The sequence below is a fragment of the Miscanthus floridulus genome, chromosome 18 (assembly GCF_019320115.1).
Source record: "Miscanthus floridulus cultivar M001 chromosome 18, ASM1932011v1, whole genome shotgun sequence".
In the NCBI taxonomy this organism is placed as follows: domain Eukaryota; kingdom Viridiplantae; phylum Streptophyta; class Magnoliopsida; order Poales; family Poaceae; genus Miscanthus; species Miscanthus floridulus.
The window spans coordinates 74707083-74716881 of NC_089597.1; the positions used below are offsets into that span (position 1 = coordinate 74707083).

Below are 9799 nucleotides of genomic sequence, written 5' to 3' on the forward strand. Positions count from 1 at the left end.
ATCTTACCTCCCTGGCCCAGTTATAAGCAGTTTTGAAGGTGGTTTTGTCTTTTTTATTTTTATTTATTTTGGCTGAATCTTTAAAAAAAATCATAGTAAATCACAGAAAAATCATAAAATAGAAAATCTAATTTTGTTGGACTCCACATGAGTAGATCTACACAGTGAACATATAATATGGTATGTTTTAGTACAAAGTTTTTGTTGTGGCTTTAGATCTATGCTTTTTGTAATTAAATGGAATAATTTATAGCTGCAGTTCCTATGGTCCAATTATGGTGAAATTTTTATGTTGAGCTAATTATTGTATATTTAAACTATAGTAAAAATTTCATACTCATTGGATCATGTATAACTTAGTTATAGATTTTTACTTAGGTTTATGCTAGTTAAATATTAAGATGATGATTGGTCCAATTGAAATGGTTCATGGGAGCCAAATCTAACAAAAAAATACTTTGCAAGCTAGAAATAAGGCCTTACTTTAGGATAGGTGTGGAAGGAATATATATTATAATGTTGACAAATTTATAAAAAAAAATATTGCCTTCATACTAAAAAATAAAGTTATTTTGGACAAGGCTTGGGTCAAACATTGGGAATATAAATCATGAATAACTTTTAAGTTGTTGAGTTTGGAAATGTGAAAACCATATGTATAGATTTATCTTGAAAAATGATTTCACAAAAAATTACATATATCACTTTTTGATAAATATCTTTATATAAATAAGTAGTCAAAGTTGTTAAATTTGGATTCAAATACGGATACGGATCTTGTCGAATACGAATGCAAAACGAATGTCTCAGATTCAGATTTCTATTCGAATATTTACTCAATTCAACTCAAAATTCATATTTGTTAAATTCAACATAGATGTAGAAGTTTACATACTACTAAGTTCGTTGATAACCAAGGTGAAATAAAATCAAAGTGCACTTCTAATAATCTCCAATATTAAAGTGAGCTAAATTATAATGGATAATATTTAATAAAATGATGGGTTAAGTGAAGAAATTTAAATAAGAATGGTAGGCAACAAGTAGCCATTTTGCTGTATAAATCTTATGTAATTACAAAAATATTATACATGTAGAGAATAAAGTATGTATGCAAATAACATAGACAAGAATAGCTCATAAAAATAATATAGTTATCAATAAATATTTAATATTTAATATATCAATTAATTAATCATTATTTATATAATATTTATTTTGAAATTATAACTTATATAAAATAATTTACATCAACAAAAATTAAATTAAAGTATTAAAATATTTTGCAACAACAAATATATTAGGTCTAAACTAAATTTGGAAAAAACTATAGTTAATTTAATATTTATGTATCATTATTTGTACTAAATTAAAATTAAAGTTTACTTATAGATATACTACTAAATAGTTTCAATGCATCATTAATAATATTAAATTTAAATAATTAGGCACTGGTCATGTAAAGAAAACTTTTGAATAGATTCATTAAACCTTGCTCTTTGCGGATACGGATAAATGTCGGATCTTCCATATTTTTGTCGAGTATGGATCTGGAACCTAGTAGAGAAAAATACTGAAAAACGAATTCGGATACATCCATTTAGTATCCACATTAGAAACGGATACGAATACGGATATCCATATTAGACGTTTTAGTGGATACAGATTCAGATAATTCGAATTTTTCGAAATCCATTTCATATTAGATGTTTTAGTGGATACAGATTCGGATAATTCGAATTTTTCGAAATCCATTTCCATCCCTATGTACAAGGGCAAGCCGATTCGGCCGGGCAAGGGGCTTGCAAGTGCAGTGGACTCACCTGTGCCCTGGCTTAGGACAGTAGAGTGGAGGTGATGTAGCTGCCTGGGCAAGGAATTGAAAAATGGTGGCATGGTCGCGACCAATTTCGTTATCGCTCGCCCTGCAACATCGCTCGTCTTCAACCTCACGGCTCATGAGGGCCAGGAGGGAGGGGTCTTGCCGGAGTGGAGATAGGGCGGCCCCGTCCTATGGGTGGATCCGCCTATGAGGTCAAGCATGGGGAGCGTCAAACCATGGTTGAGGTTGAACAGCCTACTCTTTTCTCCGGTGAGAAAAGAAATACTGCCCTAGGCCTGCTGATAGGTCGTGTCCTACTGTGGCTCTGCCGTCCCGTGCTTTCATTTTTATCATGAAGCCGTGGCGCCGTGCACAGCTCTCTTGCCCTGCACTGCACAGTGCACATGAGCCGTGCCGTGCGCCTTTCGGCAAAAAGCCACACGCGCGGCGGCCACCCAGACCCAACGGGCAACAGCCACCAGGGTGCTGCTGCCTGTCTTTCGCTCGTAGTCGTAGCCGTAGCTGTAGCCGCGTTGCTTGGGTGCCCTTTTGCGTCCATGCTGCGGCGGTAAAGGTTGCACACGTCACGTGACCGGAGTACCGGACTAGACCCACAGCGTTTAACTTTGGTGTATACCCTTACCACATTGGCCCCATTCGGCTCGCTCAATCTTAACTGAAATTGACTAGAAAAATACTGTTCTGACTGAATTGTTAGAAGAGAAAAACACTGTTCCAACTAAAAAAATAAGCCGAATGAGCCGAATATGAGATAAGCCAAACGGGACCGTCGTTTTTTTGCTCAAGCAAAGCTCGCCTTCTTGTGCTCTATTTCCCTTCTTCCTCTCCCTTTGCTCTCTCTGATAATGACCCAGGAATCAAGGAGGCTTGGGCAACATCAAGGTTTAGCACCTTTCTATTGGTATTTACTTGAAAAAAACGCCAAACCTTGATCAAACTATCATGTACCAATGAAAGTTATGAAACATATCCTAGCTACAAATGTTAATATGATTATCTATGGCAAAAGAGAACCTGTTAGTTTGACAATAGAGAAAACTATTACGGATAATATTTTTGAAATATATTGTTTGTTATTGGTAGCGACACATAATTTAGGTCATGTTTTATGGAAGCTTTATCTAATTTTTCTCTAGTTGCTACAGTAGCCACGGGAGTCGAGAGAAAAAAGAGAGAGAAAAAAAGCTTCATCAATGAAATTTAGAAAAAAAGCACCGTGGTAAGTTGGTAACGATAACAATGCAGCCAGTAGACAAAGCTAAAGCCTAGCAAGCTCTATCAAAAAGGGCATCAATCACTGGTGATATTTAGGGTGTGTTTAGTAGATTTTGGTATAACTCTAGATCTAAAAATAGCTCCGCTCTTAATTTTTCAGCTAAACGTCTCCGCTCCGTAAACTCTAGATATGACAAAAACGTGGATTTAGCTCAAAGATCCACGAAATCCATAGAGCACCTCAAGGGGTGCTATGAAAACTCTAATTTCATAGACTTGGAAAAATACTACCCACCGCTGCCACTCACTGCACAAAGATACCGATTCGATCTAATTTTTCTTTCCACCTTGTGCTCTGTTTCTCATCGCCGTCACGTCACCACCGTGCCCCGCCAGCCGCACCACGACTGTGCCCACTGAATACGTGGAGGAGTTAGGACGCGTTTGGTTCATAGTTCCGACTATGGTGTTTGGATTCAGTGACTAAAATTTAGGAGGTGTGTCGGGAGAATGTTGCATGGGATGTTCGGATACTAATAAAAAATAAATTACATAATCCGTGAGTACTCTACGAGACGAATTTTTAAGCCTAATTAATCCGTCATTAGCACATGTTTACTGTAGCACCACATTGTCAAATCATGGACAAAGTAGGCTTAAAAGATTTGTCTCGTAAATTAGTCGTAAACTATACAATTAATTTCGTAATTAGTCTATATTTACTACTCTATACATATGTCTACATATTTGACAGGACAGCGAGCAATTTAGGAGGTGCACCAAACACCGTTACCGCACCCCGCCGCACTGCATGCGCCGCACTTTTGGCATCCGTTTGGTTGGCTGCGGCAGTTGCGGTGTGCCGCACCGCGTGTACCATACTCATATTTTGACGCCACAGGCCACCAAAAGTTGGGAGAACGATTTCCTCGACGTGTTTTTAACGGGGACGCATCCTGAGCGCAGCGTGCGTAGGCAAGAACCGAACGCGCTCTTAGAGCCAAAAATCAGACTGAAACTCCACCAAAGGGAGGCCTTAAATTACTCACACACAACTACCACAGTAACTCAGCTATTGTACGGGGTGTTTGGTTCTTTAGTCGCTCCTAAAATTTATGTCACATCGAATATTTAGATATTAATAAAGAGCACTAAATATAGATTAATTACAAAACCAATTACATAGATGGAGGTTAATTTGCGAGACGTTTTTTAAGTCTAATTAATCTATTATTAGCACATGGTTACTGTAGCACCACTTTATCCAATCATGAACTAATTAGGCTTAAAAGATTCATCTCGTAAATTAGTCATAATTTATGTAATTAGTTTCAGTAATTAATCTATATTTAATATTTCTTGTATTTATCGAAACATTCGATGCTGATATGAATTTTAGGAGCCCGGTAGAAACCAAACAGAGCCTATATATCATCTATAAATAAATAAAAATGAATCGTGGGTATCCCTCGCTACTGATATTTGCCGATTGAGTGTTCTGGCGACCTCTAATCCTGAACGATAAACCAATAATGAGGGCATGGCATACAATTTTTTACTCGAAAACAAAATAAGGAGTGATATACTACGTAGCACATGCTCATCACGCTGCACGATTCTCTATTCTTTTTCTGATTAGTCCTCATCCCGGTCCCGGCTCAGCTTGCCAATTGCCAGCCACCCTTCGCAGTTCTGCTGAGCCTGGGCACACAGATTCGCACTGTACATAGCGGACAGCAGAAGCCAAGGAAACTGAGAGAGCAGAGCATGATGGCTTCTATAGTCAGACAAGAAAGAAAAGCAGTGCAGGGCCGCAGGGGAAGAGGGAGCCCCGCCCAAGATCGCAAAGGCAAAGCGGGCACACATCCATGGAGGTGGAGCCACCACCAGTTGCCGCGGCCGCTGTAGCAGCAGCGCTTCTGAAATGCCGCGGCAACGGTGGCGGCGGGGAGCCAACGCTCGAGGCCTTCGGTAAGGCGGGGTCGAGGAGCCCGAGCCGCGAGGCCGCCGGCGGGCCTCCACAAGAACCGGACGGCACCCCCGGGCCAAGTCGCCGCCGCGGGGAGGAGCAGGAGGAGGAGCCGCTGAGGCGGGGGCTCGCGGCGGCTCAGGCGCGGGCACGGGCGCGGCGGAAGGCGGGGCACGCCACGCCGTCGCCGTCCTGGAAGCTGGAGCCGTCGCCGCCGCGGCCGGAGGATGAGGCGCTGGCCGAGGCGGATTCGGGAGCGGGGAGGAGGGGCGCGCCGGCCGCGTCGGCGCGGCAGCTGGGCGCCACCCTGTGGGAGATCCAAGACGTCATACGGGCCGCCGGCGCGGGCCGACGGATCCGGCGCCGCGGGCGGAGGGCGCCCGCCGCCGATGACGCGAATGCGGATGCGGATCGGGTATGAACTTTGCCATCCGCGTCGCGTTTTCCCGGTCAACTTGATGACGCTAGTGGTCAGCTTGATGTCTGTATGCGTGCATCATCTAATCCTTCTCTTTCCAACTTTTTTTTTTTGTGGGTTTCTTGGATCACGTCGCTCGATCTTGCGTCAAATCACTCAAATAACGCTAACACTGCCTTTTAGTTCCCTAATAAAAAATCTTTGGTGGATTAGCAGCTATTATAGTATTATGTGCTTGTTCGCTTGTGTGGTTAACATTAGCTGTTTTCAGTGCTTTAGAGTGTTGCTAAATATTACATGCCTTTCAGTGACAAACTGACAGCATCAGATAGAATGCAAGAGTGACTTATGGAGTATCTCCCTCCTTCCATAGGCTTCTACAGTGTACATCCTCTTCGGTTCTTTTATCAGAAACAGTTCGATACTCATGGTCTACCACTAAGCACTCTCTGGTTCGATTATAGTTTGGTAGTGTACTGTTAAGTCTTGGTTGTAAGTTGCATAGTTTTTTTTTTTTTAATATTTCTTCACCTACTTTTGTTGAATTTTCAGAGCGAGCAAGTAAATGCAGCCGTAAAAGCTGAATCCTAGTTTCGTGATAGTATTGTCTGTACGACCATTGCAATTGAGTATTTGCTGGTACTCGTTTGACTTTATGATGTACTGATATATGGTGGATCTGTAGGTGGCCACTATACAGTACTGTTGCTATTCCGGCTTTTTGTTGCGTGGGTGATGCACCGTGATTTTCTGTTGAGCAGTAACAGCTATATAATTATTTTGTGGTAGTGGTACAGAGAATTCTGGAGTAGGCCTCATTTGGTTTGAAGTGCTTTAGTGTAGTTTGCAGATCGAAGCGTAGACCCGAAGTCCAGTTATATTAAGAAATCACTGGTTTATTATTTTTAGTGTCCAAATTGATAAGCTAAGCGAAACACAAAGAATATTAAAATTAGTGCTGCATGGACATCTAATATGGACCAAAGATGGCCTGGCTGATAAGTTTGGCACACTTGCATGTATGACTATCATCCGTGTGGTGGACTGAGCTTCAGTGTTAACATGTACATGGAATTAGAATTATATACTAGATGATTGTGAGTTTATTTCTTTTTAATGTTTATAATGACATTTTCCAACCTAAGGCCTAAGGGCATACTTGTACCTTTGTCTCAGTTTTGTATGCTTTATTTTCTTTGTTTGTGGTTTCTCCTAATATAGGTTCTGTTTTACCAAGCTACCTATTTTTTTCTGTAGGAATCACCAAACTACATTGTGTTCTTGAGTATTTAGCATGCTTGTACTTGATATTTTTGTTCAGTTATTTATTCACGAGAACGTGGAGAAACCTTGCCTCTGTTAGGGACAGCGGAGAAGTGGTAAAGAAAGTGTGTATCAGGTGGTGGTTGCAACTTTTTTAAGTATGTAATGGGTAGGTGTGAAAAAATCGCATAGATCCTAAAAACTTGCAATATGCACTTTATTCTTGTTTAGTTGTTTATGCATTTGTTTTTCTGTGACCAAGTTTCATGTTCTTAACAAACTAGAGGGGCCTTGGTTTCTGTTCACACCATGCAACTTAGTAAGGCTCCCCTCACCTCCGTCATATCATTTGGAAACATAGTTTGTTCATTCATTTCTGATTTATCATGCATTCTTACAAAGCACATTATAATAATGCTCCACAGGGAGCAATGTAAACCTCTTATTTTGAAGGTGCATGGTGATGCTTTTCATTGAATATGACTAAGATTTGTGTCTTTTTTTTTATTTAATCCTGTCCCCCTTCGTTCTGAATTTGACTTTCCTTGGGATCAATTAGTGTCAATCTTGCTTTCCACTCTGGATGTCACAGCTTGATTTTTTGTTGTTTCACAAAGGACATGCACACTGAATGTCATAAGTTTCTTCTTACATTTCAGCCACGGAGTTCAGGTGGCTTTGGAGCACAAATTGCAGCTTCAGTCATGGAGCATGAGAAGTTACATGAAGAAAGATGTCACTCAAGACAGCCTCATTCTCCTGCAAGTTACACTAGCTCAGTTGGGGTATGTATGCATTCACTCCCTCTACAGACTTCTTGGTTTACTTTGGTGTTTTACTCAACGCATTAGTTAGAAATGGCAGTTCTGCTGACATTCACTCCCTCTTCTGTCTCCCACTTGTCTATATAGGAAGTTATGGACTCTATTGCACTTGTCCAAATGTGATATGTCCATTCTATCATCATGTGCACTGTTTTTATCGTGTCACACTTGTGATGCCATTGCATATTATCGGTTCCGAATTCTGCAGCTCGAAACACTTTTGAATTAATACATGTTTCTCAAAAGCATCTAATCATTTGACAGGCAACCACAATAAACCTTATCAGCCCAACTCGGTCGTTGGATTGCAACGCCAGATTTAGGCAGCCAGGTAATGATATTAAAACGTCAACAGAGCTACTGAAAGTTCTCAATCGAATATGGAGCTTGGAAGAACAGCATGCAGCTGATGTGTCATCAATGAAGGGATTGAAACGAGAGTTGCATCATGCCCAGGCATGCATTCAAGAACTTCTGCAAGAGAGGCAGCAGTATCATCACGAAATTGATTCACTAGCCAGGCAAGTCACTGAAGACAAAATGGCTCGAAGGAGCAAGGACCAAGAGAAGTTGAGAGCAGCCCTTGGTTCCCTGCATGAGGAGCTTGAAGATGAGAGACGTCTAAGGAAACATTCTGAGACTCTCCATAGGAAGCTAGGCAAAGAGCTATCCGAGATGAAATCAGCATTTTGCAAGGCTGTGAAGGCTCTGGAGAAAGAGAAGAAGACAACCTGCCTGTTGGAAGATCTTTGTGATGAGTTTGCGAAAGGAATCAGAAACTATGAGGAGGAAGTCAGGCTGTTAAAGCAAAAGCATGTAAAGGAGTATGAACATAAGTTTGACAAGTCTGTAGTTCATATTTCAGAAGCATGGCTTGATGAGCGAATGCAGATGCATAAGACTAAAATGAAGGAAGATTTGTCCGGTAAAACCTCAATCACAGAACTGCTGAGCAGTGAGATTGAGGGTTTTCTTCATCATGCTAAAAGGCTAGGTAATTCCCAGAATGTTAACTTAGACAATGGTAATGAAAAGCGTGATGCAAGTTTGTGCCAGCAGTCCCTTGAGTCGGTCCATCTGAATGGAGCCACTAGTGCCCCTCAGCTAGCTGAAGATGATGATGGCAGTTCTATTGCCAGTGACTTGCATTGCTTTGAACTGAACATGCATGGAGGTGTCATTAGGAATCATGACCTTGCAGGAACTCGAAGGAGGGTTACAGGTTGCATGCATTCACCAATGCGAAGGCTGGAATATTCCAATGGCATATCTGTCGAAGGTTCACCGATGTCAAATGCACCACCTTGCCCAAAGAAAGAAAAGACAAGGTCTAGCATCAGCAGACAACAATTTATCACTTCAACACCAGAAATTAGCTCACGCAATGATGCTAGCCTTGCTCCTGCAGATGAGCAGAACGAAACTGTCATGACCCAAGTCTCGAGGCGATTACATGATGACCTATTGAAGATCAAATCAGAGGCTCCTCAACATGCATATCTAGGGCAAAAATCAAACCAGCCTCGGACAAATCAATTTCATGAATCTACTTCTCGGGATCTTTGTGATGTGCGCAGTCCAGCATGGACTCTGAATAACCCAGCCCAATCCTTGGGTTACGAGATATCTGAACCCCCAGCTCATCAGCTCTTAGGCACAAAGGAGAACACTCTGAAGGCGAAACTACTGCAAGCAAGGCTAGAGGGGCAGCACGCTCGACTGAGCGCATCAGTATTGCCCTTGATCAGCACAAGAAGGAAATGACGGCACTCCATGATTTAGATGTGCAACACATATAGTTGCAATTGTAAGATATCTGACTTAATAGCTGAATATTAGCTCGAGGCAATTGGACTCAGTGTTCCGTGTTCCTGCACGCCCCAAATTGCAGGTTATGTGAATCGTAGATCCAGCTGCATATGGTTTTCGTTGTAGATTTGATCTGCTAACGATCAGACTAGAATCGAATCGAGATGGACATGGTAATCACATCTTGTAACTTTTGTGCAGTAATAATTTCTAGTTATTTATACTTTGCTTTAGCCATGGCCAATCTTAAAGGCCTGTTTGGATCTTTAGTAATTAATTTCAAAACTAATTGTATAAGCGGTGACTAATTAGCGAGATGAATCTATTAATCCTAATTAGATCCATGATTAGCTTATATGGTGCTAGAGTAAACATAGGCAAATCAAGGGCTGATTAGAATTAATAGATTCATCTCGCCAATTAGTCAGCGCTTATGTAATTAGTTTTAAAATTAGTTC

General features: G+C 41.1%; 1 protein-coding gene across 1 annotated transcript; it reads left to right on the forward strand.

Moving 5' to 3' along the window:
* Positions 1–4651: 4651 nt before the first annotated feature.
* Positions 4652–9549, forward strand: LOC136520980 (uncharacterized protein At5g41620-like). Its single transcript, XM_066514693.1, has 3 exons — positions 4652–5442; positions 7368–7493; positions 7797–9549. The coding sequence occupies exons 1-3, from the start codon at positions 4927–4929 to the stop codon at positions 9294–9296; spliced, it is 2142 nt and encodes a 713-aa protein (XP_066370790.1). The 5' UTR covers positions 4652–4926; the 3' UTR covers positions 9297–9549.
* The last annotated feature ends 250 nt before the right edge of the window (positions 9550–9799 follow it).

Excerpts from the sequence above, each read along its gene's own strand:
- LOC136520980 (XM_066514693.1), top strand. The coding sequence starts at position 4,927 with ATGGAGGTGGAGCCACCACCAGTTGCCGCGGCCGCTGTAGCAGCAGCG. Across the intron at positions 5,443-7,367 it reads CGAATGCGGATGCGGATCGG|CCACGGAGTTCAGGTGGCTT; the intron begins GTATGAACTTTG and ends CTTACATTTCAG. Across the intron at positions 7,494-7,796 it reads GTTACACTAGCTCAGTTGGG|GCAACCACAATAAACCTTAT; the intron begins GTATGTATGCAT and ends ATCATTTGACAG.